This window comes from Colletotrichum abscissum, assembly GCF_030869225.1.
Source record: "Colletotrichum abscissum strain IMI 504890 chromosome Unknown Scaffold_4.1, whole genome shotgun sequence".
NCBI classification, from domain to species: Eukaryota; Fungi; Ascomycota; class Sordariomycetes; order Glomerellales; family Glomerellaceae; genus Colletotrichum; species Colletotrichum abscissum.
In genome coordinates this window covers 232,628-248,518 of record NW_026850320.1, presented here as the reverse complement: position 1 = coordinate 248,518, position 15,891 = coordinate 232,628, and the positions used below count along the sequence as shown (strand labels likewise).

General features: G+C 50.9%; 8 protein-coding genes across 8 annotated transcripts; 3 read left to right on the top strand and 5 right to left on the bottom strand.

Annotated features, from left to right (window-relative positions):
* Positions 1 to 505: 505 nt before the first annotated feature.
* Positions 506 to 1,381, top strand: CABS01_02017 (uncharacterized protein; the record flags this gene model as incomplete). Its single annotated transcript, XM_060535396.1, has 1 exon — positions 506 to 1,381. One exon carries the CDS (start codon positions 506 to 508, stop codon positions 1,379 to 1,381), a length of 876 nt encoding a protein of 291 aa, XP_060395701.1.
* A 573-nt stretch (positions 1,382 to 1,954) lies between these two features.
* On the bottom strand, positions 1,955 to 3,239 carry CABS01_02016 (uncharacterized protein; the record flags this gene model as incomplete). The annotated part of the gene is made up of 4 exons (XM_060535395.1): positions 1,955 to 2,378; positions 2,436 to 2,654; positions 2,955 to 3,129; positions 3,191 to 3,239. The coding sequence occupies 4 exons, from the start codon at positions 3,237 to 3,239 to the stop codon at positions 1,955 to 1,957; spliced, it is 867 nt and encodes a 288-aa protein (XP_060395700.1).
* A 1,598-nt stretch (positions 3,240 to 4,837) lies between these two features.
* On the top strand, positions 4,838 to 5,274 carry CABS01_02015 (uncharacterized protein; the record flags this gene model as incomplete). The annotated part of the gene is made up of 3 exons (XM_060535394.1): positions 4,838 to 5,018; positions 5,091 to 5,179; positions 5,236 to 5,274. The coding sequence occupies 3 exons, from the start codon at positions 4,838 to 4,840 to the stop codon at positions 5,272 to 5,274; spliced, it is 309 nt and encodes a 102-aa protein (XP_060395699.1).
* A 1,462-nt stretch (positions 5,275 to 6,736) lies between these two features.
* Positions 6,737 to 8,368, top strand: CABS01_02014 (uncharacterized protein; the record flags this gene model as incomplete). Its single annotated transcript, XM_060535393.1, has 3 exons — positions 6,737 to 6,959; positions 7,013 to 7,946; positions 8,008 to 8,368. 3 exons carry the CDS (start codon positions 6,737 to 6,739, stop codon positions 8,366 to 8,368), a joined length of 1,518 nt encoding a protein of 505 aa, XP_060395698.1.
* Positions 8,369 to 8,672: 304 nt separating this feature from the next.
* CABS01_02013 (necrosis inducing protein) lies at positions 8,673 to 9,456 on the bottom strand (the record flags this gene model as incomplete). The annotated part of the gene is made up of 2 exons (XM_060535392.1): positions 8,673 to 9,171; positions 9,224 to 9,456. 2 exons carry the CDS (start codon positions 9,454 to 9,456, stop codon positions 8,673 to 8,675), a joined length of 732 nt encoding a protein of 243 aa, XP_060395697.1.
* A 1,125-nt stretch (positions 9,457 to 10,581) lies between these two features.
* Positions 10,582 to 11,712, bottom strand: CABS01_02012 (uncharacterized protein; the record flags this gene model as incomplete). Its single annotated transcript, XM_060535391.1, has 1 exon — positions 10,582 to 11,712. The coding sequence occupies one exon, from the start codon at positions 11,710 to 11,712 to the stop codon at positions 10,582 to 10,584; it is 1,131 nt and encodes a 376-aa protein (XP_060395696.1).
* Positions 11,713 to 12,439: 727 nt separating this feature from the next.
* On the bottom strand, positions 12,440 to 13,240 carry CABS01_02011 (pectate lyase A; the record flags this gene model as incomplete). The annotated part of the gene is made up of 2 exons (XM_060535390.1): positions 12,440 to 12,834; positions 12,916 to 13,240. 2 exons carry the CDS (start codon positions 13,238 to 13,240, stop codon positions 12,440 to 12,442), a joined length of 720 nt encoding a protein of 239 aa, XP_060395695.1.
* Positions 13,241 to 13,815: 575 nt separating this feature from the next.
* On the bottom strand, positions 13,816 to 15,695 carry CABS01_02010 (uncharacterized protein; the record flags this gene model as incomplete). Its single annotated transcript, XM_060535389.1, has 3 exons — positions 13,816 to 14,621; positions 14,681 to 15,198; positions 15,265 to 15,695. Coding segments are annotated over 3 exons (1,755 nt in total), but the record flags the coding sequence as incomplete, so codon positions are not given.
* Between the last annotated feature and the right edge of the window lie 196 nt (positions 15,696 to 15,891).

Below are 15,891 nucleotides of genomic sequence, written 5' to 3'. Positions count from 1 at the left end.
GCGCATCGTGTCAGCATATGGCGCGGGGCCCACTCCGGCCGCTGGTCCATAACGTTATCTGTCCGACTCGGCCCAGCGCCCGGCCCCGCGCCAATGATGTGAATCCTGGCAACTTTGGTCCGAGTCCGAACCTCCAACGTTGACGATTCTAAGTATCGTCTAGAAGTAACAATCCTTCTTTCCTGAGCTCAATAGCAGAGATTTCAAATACTGGCAAACATGGCAAGGCGATGATGCCTTAGCCTCGTTGCCCGTAGTATCAGCCAATCTAGGCGGCGCTAAAAGAGCTTAGCCAAGCAATATGCTTTCTCCCAAACAGGAGACATGATGTGTTGAATATCGACATCAACATCACCGCTCTTTGATATCTGAATACATAAATGAAGGAACCGAAGGACCGGCTAGATATTGGGTTTTTCCCCCACCTCTAGGCTACACTCTCATTTCAAGACTTCAGGAATCAGAAACTCAAGAGACCATTCCAAGACCTGAAAAAGTCACCACAATGTCTTTCCCTGCTCCCACCAAAATTTACCGTACGCAGCCATATGCCGCAATCTCCCCGTCTCGCCCAGAACTCTCAACCAAAGGGAAAAGCGCCTTTATCTCGGGCGGTGGCGCAGGTATCGGCGCCTCCATCGCCAAATCTCTCGCAAAGTCGGGCATCGCAAGCCTCGGCCTACTAGGACGCACAGTCAAGTCCCTCGAGGAGACAAAGACGGCCGTCGAAGCCCTGAACTCAGAGGCAAAGGTGTTTCTCTACACTGTCGACGTCACAGACGCCAAGGCAACCACCAACGCAGTCGCCTCCTTTGCCAGCTCTGTCAATGGAGGCAAGATCGACATCCTCGTTGCCAACGCAGCTTACATGTCCGACCTCAAGACCATCGCCGACTCCGAACCCGACGACTGGTGGCGGGCTTTCGAAATCTCTGTCCGCGGCAACTTCAACCTCCTCCGCGCATTTCAGCCCGTCGCGAAAACCAATGCTGCGGTGATCCACATCTCCACGGCCGCCATCCATCTCCCCTACATGTTTGGCTTCTCCTCCTACCGCGCCTCCAAGAGCGGTGCGACGAAATTGTTCGAGTACTTCCGCGATGAAAACCCGGGTTTCTTCGTGCTTCAGGTGCACCCAGGCCTCATTGGCGGCACGGTCATGTCGGAGAAGTTTGCGCCGACCGTGGAGGAGTTTGGGCTCACGTACGACGATATTGCCCTGCCCGGGGATTTTGTCGTGTGGGCTCTCAGCGAGGAAGCCAAGTTCTTGAATGGGCGATTTGTCCACGCGAACTGGGATGTCGAGGAGCTGGTGGCGCTGAAGGAGAATCTTGAGAAGGATCAGAGTCGGTTTACGATCGGGTTGCAGGGCTGGTACTAGATCATGTGGAGGCTGGTCATGCCTACTATAAGGTATGCACGGAAGCATCGGTGAAACTCCTTGACCGTATCTAGTTGTCTAAGCGTATCTGTTCATTGAGGAGAAGACCGAGAGTACATGTAGCCACCAAAGCTCGCTGATATGACCTTGGCCAAGACTTTCCACTGAAGTATAGAGCACTTGAGTATAGCAACAAGAAGAAAATAGCAAACACATCACGCCGCCCAAGGATCCTTCGCATTGCTGATACTTAAACCGGATGATACCCCTGCTAAACGACTTTTCGTTACTTCCATGGCTTATTTCTTTGAGAGGAATGTTGACGCGTCTGGCCGTGGATTGAGCAAGGTTGCCTGGTAGCGGATGACTCCGACTCAGGGGTCCAAAATATCTCCTCGAACTCCGGAGGATAGGCGGTTGCTTAGAAAATGTGGTCCAAATCTCCAACACCGCGTTTTCCCACTTGGAGTTATAGATCGCACGCGCTCACCTGCCTTGTGCTCTGGCCCTCTTTGTGTTCTCACGCAATAGCCCGAGGAGGGAAGCTAGCTTTGTCAGGGCTACGTGGTTCTCTCATTCCCATTTCTCCATCAGCGGCTCGCAGTCTTTCATCCGAACGCCGGTAAACTCCCCCTTTTCGTGTTGGCCTATGACGAGGTGGGGCGATCTTCCAAAGTACATCTGGTTCATTGTGTCCCATGCTTCCATTCTTGGCCGGGCCTTGAGCTCCATTATCACGGAGGGGGAAGTTTCTTGGCCCCTGTCAATAGCTCGTATTTCGCTGCTGATCCCGGCTTTCCCGTTAAGAGTGTTCTTCTGGGGGGTACTTTGTATGACGCTGGGTGGTGCTTCAACGTCGGCATCGTTTCCTGTTGCATTCTCCTCCGGCCCATAGTAAGCACCATCGACCTCATGACGCACTAGGCACTTCATCTCGCCGATATTGTACTGGATAACTCTCTGATGTGAGACGGAACTCTCCAGACCCGCGTCGTACCTGGTGAATGCTTCTTCAAATGCATGTCCCCAGCTCTATTCTCCAGGTTTTGGAGACGTTCTGAAGGAATTGTTCTCCTTGCGCCAAGCGATGAAGAGCGTGGTGTTGACCAAGTCTAACTCGACCCTAAAGGACTTTTGGCTTTTGCCTCTGGCAAAATCAAGAAGGTCTTGCAACCCACCCCGGCTGATGACGATGTCCGCATCACCAAAGTTGGCTGACGGATTCATGATGCTGGCAGCTCTCATCATTGGCTCGAATGGCATCACAGGGTTCCTGTATACGTTGTGGTCGTTCTACTGGATTTCGTGGTCGTGGTCCAGTCTGATAGGAAGCGAAGGCTTCTTTCTTGTATTTGGCAGCTGCGCCTAATTTGTTTGCATGATTAGTTTAGAAGTCTGGTCAGACTCAACAAGAGAGTTGCTTACCAGGTACAAAGATCGTCGGGTCAAAGACGTTTGACCAATTTTATGAGCACACCACAGAGAAGTCACTGACAGCCGAGGCCATTGGCCCTTCAATAGACTCAATGAGTTGATTGGAAACAGTGCCAAACTGCTTAAAGCTGCAACATACAGCCATTCAGCCTTTTTCTTCGAGCTGCGCTCGACGCGTTTCGCAATGCCGTCGACATCTATCTCCCAGAACGGATTCTTGGGTCTCTGCGTTTCCCTCTTGAAAGGTGCCTCTGCAGCGAAATTTCTGTGGATGTCTTGTCTCGCATCGTTCTTGATTTGCTTTGGTGGGAATTCTGGGAGAATGATGCTTCTCAGAGGGGATCACCTCCGGAGTTTAAGGCAAAAATGACGGACGAAAGACTCGTGCCTCTGGACTCATGCCGGAGGTCTTCTGCCTCATCATGTTTGACTGATTCATGTCTTATGGGATGGAAGCACATCGAAGCAAGGCTGACTTTGGGTGCGATGTCAGAATACCAGACAACAACCGTAGACGTCAAATTCATGGTTTTGAGAGCTCCACGGCACAAAATTACAATTGAGGCTTGTGAATATCAGTACACTGCACTTAGAACACATGTCTATATAGAGAAAATCGGACATTAGGATGGATTTATGATTGCGAGGGGATTGACACACGAAGGGGGCCGAAGACAAGAACTATTCAGACGAGGTCGTTTTTCACTCTCCATGGTCAGCTGACACACACTCAAAGCACGTGACGGCGTAGCTAGTGTCGAAAAGATATCGAACACCTGATTCGAGTGGGTTTCTGAGACTTGGGGCATGAAGTTGCAAGCGTCGAGATGGAAACCTTGAACGAATACTGCGTCATGCTCTTTCTCTGACTATCACCAGAAGTGGAATGCGGATAAAAGGAGGCTGAGGAAAGGGGCCCACTGCACAGGAGAGATGAAATAGACTTTTCCTATCCAGTAAGTAGTCCACTTATCCTAAGAGTTCGGCCAATAGAAGCCTTGCTTTATCAAGGTCGCCCCAACTCTGGCAACAGCATGAAGTTCTCTAGGTTATTGATATGAATTTCCGCGACGCATCTAATACTCCGCTATGGTTGGTAGAAATAAGTAGACAATTGCGGCCGTTACTTTGGCTGGAGACTGGATTACTGCTATGGGTCAGAACGCCGAGACAAGTGGGTGGGGTATCCGATCTAAGTCAAAAGCCACCTCCCGAATAGTCGAGCTCCGGATGAAAAGACCGAGAGGAAGCCACTACGACTATCGGAAGGACCTTGAAAGAAACTGGGACCGTCCGCAATCCGAGAATGATGCTTTAAGGTTGACAGTTTCCTGTATACACATCACGGAAATGGCCCGCACTTGATCTCGTACCAATATCTGGCCCGACACGAAGCCCCCTATCCTATTCCATCGAGTCCTACACCTTTAGCCATTTCGTAAAATAATTCATTGAATGAATATCTTGTTTGGTTTCGAAAAATGTTCGGCAAGTTGGATCCTCAGATGCCACCTTAGTGTGATGACATAGGATCCAAACCCATGTCCAGGGAGCTGGCTGCGAGTCCAGAGCCGTTGGGATGACGGTGGTGGAGCCAAGACATCATTCAGCCTCCCGGATGCGGCCCGCCAACGGGGCTCAAAGGCAAAAGATTCCCCAACCGGCGACTCCCCGCAGTGATCAGCTGGTCCACTATCACAATATGCGGTATGAGGCGCCCGTGTATTTGGCTCTCTGGATACTGAAGACCCCTTGGCGGAGACGAAAGCGTACCTCTCCATTGTCCGAGGTGACGAGAATTCGGACCTCCTGCTTCTGCACTCAACACTTCAGAATACTCCATAACTGTCATTGGGAAGATACTTGGCATCTTGTAAATCTATAAGAACCCTTTTCTCTTCTCCTAAGTTGACTGAACAACTCCTAAAATCATCACAGTACGCTCAGCCGACTTAGCAGCTCCATTTCCATTCCTCAGCGCCTTTAATCCTTCGACAGGAAAAAACATCCTTTTCCCCCAATATGAAGGCATCAACTGTTATCCTCGGGTTTTTCTCCTCCCTCGTCATTGCCGCTCCAACTACACCCGCGGGCTCCAATCTTGTTGAAAGACTCTCCATTCTTGCCCCGGTCTGTCAAGGAACTCCAGTATGCTGCTCGGCTGATGTCATCAGCGGCGTGGTGTCTTCAAACTGCGTAGCACGTAAGATATCCAAATCGATCCTTGATTACAGGAGCCCAGCGTGAGTCTTTTCAAGCTGACCAATGAGCACAGCTGTCACGCCTCCAATCACCACACTCGGATTTCAAGCTGCCTGCCTGCTCGATGGGAATCGCATTGCCCGATGCTGCTCTCTCAGCGTTGTAAGTGTCCTTACAGTGGCCCTGACTCTGTGCTGTGGCTAACCTCCAAACACTAGATCGGTTTGGCAGTCCTCTGCAAGGCGCCTGGCACCTAAGGAGCTCTCTGAATATCTTGCCACCTCTTTGACATTTCCGAGAACATTGTGCTCCGACAAACGATTCCATTATTACTTAGAATCTTTAATAATTGCTACTTGTCATTTCCATCCACGGTTTCCAAGCCTTGTTGCATCGTATCCCATGCGCGCAACATCATATGTGGTATCATGATGCTTCACGATTATTGGCTGTCTGCGATGTTCGGCGATCCAGTCCTAATTAAGCCCTTGAATATTGGTTTGCATTGGAATTCGGGGCTCTGTGACACTGGAGATACCGCATCCAGAGGTGTCTCCAGTGTACATACTTTCCAGCATCATTCTATGGGTGGACCATGACCAGTTAGTACATATATGGACCTTTGGTTGGCGAATAGAAGTCACCGTGTACTGGTTTCTATCGGTGCTTGTTCAGTACAGTTATTTTTTCTTCTCTTTTTTTTTCGATTGCACATGTAACATCATCTTTGCCGAGACGAGAGCAGGTTACAGCCAAATTCTCAGAGGTACACATAATTCATCTAGAATGCTCGGGCTGGGTTGAAAGTTCCTGGAGGCTCACCGCCTCATGCTAGCTCGACTAATGATCAGAAATGGGACCTGTAGTTACAGGGTTGCTCTTCACTCCTGACCACGAGATGTTTGACCCAAATGAGCGAGGCGCCGATCTAGAGGGAGACTCGGTGATACTCGGACACGGAGCCGGAAGATCCAGAGCGGGGCCGGGCAGTTATAGTCGGACGTCCCGGTGTTTAATCCCATTCTGGTCAATTTACTACTCGCTGAAGAGATGCAGCCCAAAGCTGGACGTTGGAATAGACTGTTTTCTCACATAATGCCGATCTGAAAGGGCTTCTTTGTTTCTCAATCTCAACGTCTAGTCCATCGCTGCTGAGTCGTCGTCCGCCCTTATCCCGGCGGATGGCGAGCTGTGGGGTTCCGGAACCCGCTTGAGATGTCGCCATCGCACCCATGTAAGCACGACGCGATGTCGGACACAATACCGACCCCATCCATGGTCAAAGGCTCCATCCAATCCACGTTTTCCCTTCGCATGTGCGCCGACGAACCGCGCCCGCGCCGGCGGCCTGCATCAGGGATAGGTCGTCCGACGATGAGCGTTGCCCAGGATTGCCTCATTACGATTTACAATAACGCCACGCGAACCAAGCTTATTCCAGCCCATTGGCAGCCGGCCCCAACCAATCTGGATTGGACTCGGTATCTGACGAGCTGCAGAGCCCAGAAACCGGGGTGGGGGGTTCCCAAGGAGCAGACTCAAAGGAAAAAATCAGACTGGTGCTACATCACGGAGGTTGCCCGCTTGGGGAGTTCTCTATGTAGAGGGAGGAATGAATATCCCGCAGGACAACAAGGGTAGAGCGATGCAGAGACCGAAGAAATCGGCAATTTCTTAAAAGCTCGACATCGAACGGACCCCATTTCCTCCCGCACTTGCATGACCTTTATCCATTGCGTCGGGATCGGAAAAGCAACATCAGCTGCAATGTCGTCAATCGATCAAGCAAAGCAACCACATGAGGTCGATGAGGAGGTCCAGGATGTTCAACCTACGAAGCCCGTGTCGCGATTTACTCGCTGGTACCGCTCGCCTTTGTTCAACGTCATCCTTGTAGGCTTGATCTCCTTCACTCAACCTGGTATTTGGAATGCCCTCAACAGTATGCGATATCCCTAGACCTGAGAGAAATCACAGACTGACCAAAAACTCAAGGTACCGGCGCTGGTGGCCAGCAAGAGCCTTATCTCGTCAATGGCTCCAACTCACTCACCTTTGGCATCATGGTCTTCGGCTGCAGTTTCTTCGCCATCATGGCCAATAAGATCGGGTTGAAGACGGTTCTGATCATCGGTACCCTTGGATACGCACCCTACTCGGCATCCATGTACGTCAACAACCGTTACGGTGTAGAGTGGTTCGTGCTGTTTGGTGGCGCTACCTGTGGCATCGCAGCATCTGCGTTATGGGCAGCTGAAGGTGCCATTGCCTTGGGATACGCCGACATCAAAGATAGAGGCAAGTTCACTGGTATCTGGCTTGGTCTGCGTGAGCTCGGACAGCTTCTCGGCGCTGCCATCCAGCTCTCGCTGAACGTCAAGGAGAATCAGCGCGGAAAGGTCGGATATTCGACCTACCTGGTCTTGATCGCCCTTCAATGCCTCGGTCTTCCCTTGGCGTTGCTCGTGTCTCCCCCTCAGAAAGTCATTCACAGCGATGGCAGGAAGGTTGCCGACCCTACTAAGAACAAGGCTGTCCTGGGAGAGTTCCGCAAGTGGCTGAAGCTGCTCAAGAAGAAGCAGTTCTACCTTTTGATTCCCATCCTCGTCGGTTTCAACTGGAACAGCACGTACCAGGGCATCTACTTGACCAAGTACTTCTCGGTCAGAGCGAGAACCCTTGGCGCCTTGACATCTGGTATTGCTGCATCTGCTGCTAACATCTTCTGGGGCTGGTTCTACGACCTGAAGTGCTTTAGTCGACCCCAGCTCGCCAAGATTACCTGGTCCTGCTTCTCAGTCATCATGCTGGGCTTGTTCGCATGGCAAGTTGCCAACGAGAAGCTTTATGAGGACACTGTTCCCAAAGTTACCCTCGATTGGAGCACCCCTGGATTCGGACGTGGATTTGCAGTCAATGTACTCTTCCGGTAAGTGCAATGATGTTCCGTACCTTATTGATCTTTTCAAGTCAGTACTAACAACTCACAGCTTCATGAACGAGTCGCACTACATGTTTGTGTACTGGATCATGGGTACCTTCTTTGACGATATCGAGACTCTAACACTCGGCGTTGGTCTTGTCCGATCGTTCGAGTCCATTGGCTCCTGCCTAGCCTTCGGTATTGGTGCCGTCAAGGTTTCGCCAATGGTAAATCTCATCGTTGCCTTTGTCATGTTTGTGGTCTGCGTCCCTGCGACATCGTGGGCCGTTCTGCTTGTGCCAGAGCGACCTGTCGACAACACGAAACTAGAGGCGGAGGACTCTGCTGTCGAAGACAACAAAGTAGCCGCGACCCCGGTGGATGTGACTACGACAGCGGCCGCTGTCGATGGTCCTCGGAATGTTTAAGACACTACGATGGCATATGTTCATGACTTTTAGCATCAGGCACAGCCACTAGTTGCCTGAAGTAAGGTATATAGTCCAGCCATGCCAGACTATAGGCAATGAGAATTGAATAAGACCGTCTTTAATGTTTATGAATATGTGCTGTTGTATATGATGCTTGCTATCCTTGTCTCGTTACTTGTTCTTGCTGATCGAACTATTTACATCGTGAGACTGAATATGGACATAAGAATTGATGGAACTGTGCATGTCAGATTTTTGGCTCCCATGCAGCCCTCAAACTCGTCTGAGCTCGACATCGTACTTAGATAGAAGCCTTGTCAAGATTCTCGGTGAAGTTCTCGTCCTTGAAAGGCACATTGGCACTGCCAAAGTCGGTGTTGTTGAGAGCAGTTTGCATGTTCGTCGACATAGCGTCCCATTCAAGGACAGGGTATGTCTTGCCCGTGGTATCAGTGAACTGAAGCTCATGGTTCAGTAACAGCTGTGTGAAGTATTCCACCTTCACACCATCACCCTCCCGTTGCGGATTAGTCGACTTCTTGTAGTCGCCGTGACCGGAAGCAGCTCCACCCAGAATCGTCGGGTCCGCAACAGAGGGGTTGTTGAGCCAAACCACCACGCTCTCCCAGTCGTGTCTGTGTGAGCCGGTGGAGACGCCATCGTTTGGCATGTCTTTGGGGAAGTACCAAGCATACATGATGGCGTACTTGTCGTTGTGCCATGTGCCTCTGGCGTAGGTCTGGCCCTTGCTGGTGTCTCTGCAGCCTCCAGTAGAGCTGCCGCTGGGTTTCAGGCCACCGCTGATTTAATCGTCAACCTTTTATCATTGTGGAAAACTCCTTGGACACGCACCTTGTGTCTCCGGCATCATCAACAGCAGTGTATGGCTGGCACCCATGAGCGATGTGGAGGAGCGGGTTGAATCGTGCGATGGCTTTGCCGACAGCGTTATCCTGAACTTTCTGGGCGAGAGGACTAAGAGCGTCGTGGCCAACTTCTCCGCGAGGGTCTAAAACAGTGGCAACGGGAGCGGCAAAGGCACTGCTCAGGAGGCTGAGAAAAGGAAGGAAGGCGGTAGAACGCATGTTGCAACGAATGACTACGGCTTGATGTTAGTGATAATCTTTTCGGCCCTCAATGAACGGTCATCATACCAGTAACGAATGAACTAGCTGAAGTGAATGCTGGCAATGAAGACCTGCTTCCCTGGTTGCCGTCTATGACCTATGGTGAAATGAAGTTGATGAAAGTAAGTTGGCACAAACAGCAACAAGGACAGGGAAAAGGGCGGCTTTTGAAACCGACTCGATCCAAGAAAGTGTCAAACTCGGGCTAGGCTAGATCCAATTTCCAGTGGATTGGAGAATCGCATGAGTTAATCCTGACTGCAGGTCCGCAGCACGCGCGCGGCGTTCGGAAACCTGATCGGGTCCGAAGTCTACAACATACAGGGGTCATGACAAATGAGACGAACCACTGGTGCTATCAAAAGATCAGTGAATGCTACCATTTGACATCAGTCAAATGAGGTTGGGGTGATCTGGCCTCGAAAGCCGCCAAACCGGAACCGAGGCTGATTACCTGCGTCTTCCGCTGGGCATATTGCTTGCCACACCAAGCCCTATAGCTAAACCTTGATGTGGTTCTTGAAGCTGTCCAATGTCCAGAATTAGCGACGCCTAGGCTGGCGGGCTGAGAACCTTCATTTAGCTGCGGCTTTCTGTGTGGGCCCGTTGGTGTCGACCGAGTCAGTCCAAGGTTACACTCTTCCCCGTGTCCATGATTGATAACCCAGCCTTCACCACCGTTTTGGTCCAATTTGGTCCACAACTTTCAACCTGTTACTGGACGACTGCCAAGTATCCCGTCGCCTGCTTGATTGGGGGGCACAAGGAGATCCGAGTTGTCCGTGCCAAGAAGGCTCCATCCGCCTGACCATCGTGGTCCTCGCGTGGTTCTCCAGAAGGTTAAAGGCGTCTATCTTTGTTGCTAGTCATGATATCAAAGCATTGACGCACCGCCTTGTTTTCCGATCCGCAAAGCCATGGGCCCACTTCTTTGCCTGACTGCTCGGGATGGGATGGCGACTTTCAGCATGCAATATTTCAGGGCTTTGACAAGTCACTCAAAAGGTTTGGGTTGATCTCCTACAACAAACTGCAACTAGCACAAAATGCGTATTGAGAAGGAGTCCATTCTCCTACGCGATTCTAATTCAATCCAAAACTTCTTTCAAAATCCTTTGCTTCCTTGCCAATCGGTTGAATCAAGGTATAGCTCCCGGACTTATTGAACTCTTGCACCCCGTTGAGTAGGTAAAGCGGAGTCATCTGCCCATCATCGCTGAAATACAACTTTGGTCTCTCCCGGCGATAGTAGTCTAACTTGACACCGTCGGTGAACTCAACGGTTGTGTTGTACGTCAAGGTATTATTGTTGTAAATCCAAGGGCCCTCCCAATTGCGAGCATAAGCATGTGCTCCGACTCGCGGCCCTTTTCTGCCTTCCGCGATATCGACCATGTGGTGGACCAGAATGTGCCAGTGTCCTCGTTTATCTCTCCAAAGGAATGGATCTTCACTGCGCTCCGTGTTTCGCGGTTCAACAACAAGCTCATGGGGTGCAGAGAAGTTGTCTGCGTGGTAAATATTGTTCTTCTCCACAGCGAGTAGGATCTCGTGCGTAGGGTCCTCATCCGTCCACAGCGGCCACGGTGCAGGGTTCGTGACGTTGATAACCTGCGGGATTGGTGTCGTCCATTCCCTAAGATTCGGCGACGAGGAAACCGAGATCGTATTGTTCCACTTCTGGGATTTGCAAACGTCACCAACCTCGACGTCTTTGCCGATAAAATAGATCAAGAACTTTTCATCCGCTGGGCTCCAAATAGTTGTAGGATTGTGGTGGAAAGTGCTGAATAATGTTTGGGCGTAATTATACGGGCCTCTCGGCCCTGTGCGAGATTCGGCTCTAATTATGGTGCTGAAAGGCCGCCAACCAGAGAGACCACAGCCGTGTGACATTTGCGACGTAATGAGATGGAAGAGACCCTTGTCTTCGCGATCTTGGATGATGTGACCTCCCCAGGAAGAGTTTCCGGCGCCCTCCTTGTAGAAGTCTGATCCTGTCGCGTTCGTGTGATTGTACCCGGTCCAAGGCTCGACTGGCTGCAAATCCAGTTCGCTACAGTCGGAAGAACGCCATCCTTTGTCACAGACACAGGAGGAGTTTTGATCGCAAAGGCCGTTGAGACTGCAGTCGTCATCCGTTCGACATCCAATAACTCCAACCAAGAGGCTGGAGAAATAGCCAAACACAACAAGGCTCAAGAAAGCTCTCATACCTCAGTAATTTTGGCTTCTTTGTTGATTCACTGCTATTTTTATGTTTTCCACGAAATCGACGCTGGGAAAAGTGCAAGACAAATCCCTCTTGTATGCGCGACATATCTAACTGCAGCCGCTTAGCGAATTTCCAAGATCGACGGGATGAATTCTCGGCTCGTCGTAGATCTATCCGAATTGCGCAGGTCTCCATCTAGGAGACCGGCGGAAGAATTGAGATCCTCGAATCTGCGTCGGCTTCTCCGCATTTCCCCGCGAACAACACCTGCCCCCATCATACCGCAGCAACCATTCTGTACATGTACTGATCAAGGCAACTCAACATAATCCGGCTTTCAGATCACTCTAAAACCTGCGACTCCAACACCAGTGGGAGAATTATATGACATCTTGCTAGCTTCAACAACATACAGGCCGCGGTCGTGCTGTGGTGCCACTCCTGTTTTGACAGAAATGAGGAGGAGACTCTTAGCTAACCACCCCTAAGGCAAGTTGAGAGCTTGAGGTACACAGCGGAGCCCCACATACAATTGCCCTATCATGCTGGTTCACTTGCGTATCAACACATCGCTCATATTGAGCCTTTGTATGATATGAGGGGGTGGGGGTTTCGAACTGATGAAAGACGATGAGTAATTATGGCAGTAAAGTAAGTAAGGCACCGGTCATCTTGAACAGAAATTATGTCCATCCACGCCGATGTGGCCCGAATCCTCCCTGCTACCTAGCAAATATCCAGGGTCGCTTGGCCTCTGCAATTTGCAGTCGTGGTGACCTTGGGACTCTCCTGGCCCTTTTCAACACCCTTATACTCCTGGCAGACCTTAGCGACACCGGTACCGCAGGACCCAGATATTGTTGCAACATCTCCAAAGTTTGAGTTGATGCCGGCAAGTAATTTGACATTATTGGCCTTCAAGTTGGTTACTACCAAATTCCTCGGACCGCCGTTGTTCACACAGTTGGCGCATGAACGGTAAAGACGATTCACACCGATGACCGTAAAATCTTTGACTGTCGCTGTTCCTCGGCCTAAGTGCGAGATCGTGTTACCGTAACCTCCGCGGACACCACCTCCCTCGACGAGGATATCGCAATTGCCATTGATCACTATGGCATCTGTATCATCGCGTAGAGGTCAGCCTTCGTTCTCTCGAAACTCACTTTGCCATGGTCCAGTCCACGTAGACAACATCTCACCTTCACAGACCTGTCGGAACCAGACATTCTTCAGCGTGCAAGCACCTTTACAATGGACTCCTTCAACCTGGCCGGCACCGATAATGACGTTGCTGATAGTGGCGCCATTTTCAAGTATGAAGACGGGGTGCCCGCCTGGAGTCTCAACATCGGTATTGCATGAGCGTCCGCGATCGTACTCCTTATTGCCAAAATCCCTAGACCCAGATATCACACTCGGCGCCGGTAGTGAGATGATGGAACCGCTTCGGCTGGGAATATTGAGTGTTTGACAGGCAACGAGACCAGCAAGGAGCGCCGCTGGCAGTGTGTTGGAGATGAACATAGTGAATCAAAGTTCGAAGGGATGTCCGGTCGAGCAATAAAGAAAGGCTCGCCTGTCTGGCATATAGAGCCACCTGGATAATATAGATGTAGATTTCAAGTGGAGTCTATCCCTGTTTGGTCTACTTGCTACAGTCATCCATAGCAAAGTTGTTGAAATTGAAGAACTTAGGCCTAGCAAGTTCTTGCAGAACATATAGAATCTATAGTTCTGCCATTTTGGACTCCGTGGAACCCGCGGGCATGTGTATGAGGCTGCGAGGGAGCAGGAGTTGATTCGTGGCTAAACCACAGCATTCACGCTCTGTGGACATTTCTCCAGCGATGTAGTCTCTTATCCGTGGTTCTCGCCCTTCCTTGGTGGATTATCTAACGATATTATTCCGCTCTTGAAATAGCGCATGTATGATTAGAGCAGCGCCAAGCCATGCTCACCTCCTGCAATCTTAGCCGTCAATCATATGCTGTCCACCTTGCGAAGCCAAGAGGTCCATGCTATCCAGCTGGCCATGTTGCTACTGGGGCCACGGAAGCATTTTGAGAATACAGCATCATCTCGATTCTACTTGTGGTTTGTCATCCATCATTCACCTTCCACTCGTCAATCAACTTCCGCCTCTGATGGTTCGTAGCCCACCCCAACTCCGTCTCGATACCAGAAAGTAGCTCCAGTACCAATTCCTGTTCCGGACGCGTATAAAAGGCTTGCCCTGCCACGAAAAGCGGCTGGACAGAGTGAACACGCACCGCATCAGTAGGATCCGCGAGGCTAATCCCACAAATCTCCTTGCAATGACGCAGCACCCCTTTCTGAATGAGTCGATACGATCGCAGACGCGCCGACACGGTCGACCGTATGGCCGTGGATTCTTGGGGCCGGTTCACCAGCAAAAGAATCTGAGCCATATGGTAACTTTGCATCGTCGACGCGCACATCGGAATGTCGTACCAGACCCTTTCCATGTCCATATCCGTCTCATCATCACCCAAATCCCCGTGGCGACTAGAGAATCTTGTCCGGGCGCTGGGCACAAAGGTCGGCGGTAGACTCTCATACCACTCCTGTAATTCGACTTCAAGCTTCGTCCATCTTCCCAGGAGGAGTTCCTGCGTCAGACCGAGCGACATGCGCTGGCCGGCGGGCTTAGAATAGTCTTCCGGGCGAATACCGTCCCCGTTGGTGATGTAATTCACAATCTTCCCCAGGAGCCACAAAAGCTCGTTGCTTTTTGAGTCTTCATCCACGTTGGTCGAGGAGCGGATATCGGCCGTCGAAAAGGGGCTGAAGGGGAGTAAGAGGTTGCGTTCGTCTGTAGCAAGGCCAAAGTTCTGCCAAAGACGGATGTGGTCCAAGTTGAGACGCGTCTGGGTTTCGCTTATGACTTTCGAAGCGCAGATGTTAGCCTTTTGGCCACGACAGTGTATGTGTTGAAAAGCTTACAAGCACAGAGGAAGTCCTGCCTTGCTAGACTCCAGAATATTGGCCCCTTGGTCGGAGACTGCGGTATCGAGACCGGGGAAGATCCTCCCAGAGCTCTATCTGAGGCAGAGTACAGTGACAGAGCCGTGAGATGCGCCTTCCACGCATTCCCTGGGGCGTTCATCAACTCGTACATGCAGAGTATGGCAACTGCGGCAAAAGTATCCGCATGTTGGTCGCTCGTCTCGCTATGTAGCGCATCGTCCCTTGCTCCGGCGAGAGTGATTGCGTGCTTCAAATGTCTGATTGCTTGATGATAGTGTCGGACGGCGTGGTATTGCCAGTCGGGGGGTGTCGTAGCCGAGGGAGCCACCGCAGCTCTCCCGCTGCGGGTCTGTCGGATCTCGTTGTCATTTGACTGTGTGCGCGATAGGTGCTTTGCTGCGAGAGCGCAGATTGCCGATTTGAGAAGCGGCTGAGTCGTTGCTCTTATTGGTATTTTGCATGAGAAATGCGCAGATGTATCAAATAGGTCCATCCTACCGCCCACATTTTAGTAGCTGTACAGCTCCAAGGTAGAGGGATATGAAGAGAACAGGGCTTACCACTGCCCAGGTCCTTGTCTGAAATGTCTCAGAAGCTTTAGAGCTATTATGTTCATCTCTGAATCATCGTTGTCGCCGTTGTCGTCCAAATCTTCGTCGTCGTCTACTTGAATTGTGGGTGATGGGAGGGCCACTGGGTTTAATACATCATCGTTCCCAACAGATGCGGTAACAGGTCTGCTCTGCACAACATCGCTATTCATTCGGAGGTCCTCAGAGGATTGTTGAGTGAACTCAGAAACTCCTTCCGACCGCGATGTGTAAGCCGGAGTTCTCCCACTCTCCGCATCCCGAGGTTCGGGTGTTGACAGCGTGTGACCCCATTCATCAGATGGTCCTCCTTCAGTATTGTGACTGTCGTGCTGCAGAAGAAAATCATCGTCGGAGATGTCGTCGTCTGCCTCGAATGGGTTCGTAATATTCACAAAGACAACTGAAGCGGTAGGTTAGTGACAACATCAACGCTAGATTCCAGACACACATCGACCCACGTTCATGCGGAATATCGAGCCAGGTTTGATCTTCTTCGAACAGATTCTCGACAACAACACGACCTGCAGAAGCCTTGTCTTGTCCTCGACAAAGAAGAGAGCGATCAAAATGACGAAATTTTGTGTCTTGCGAAAA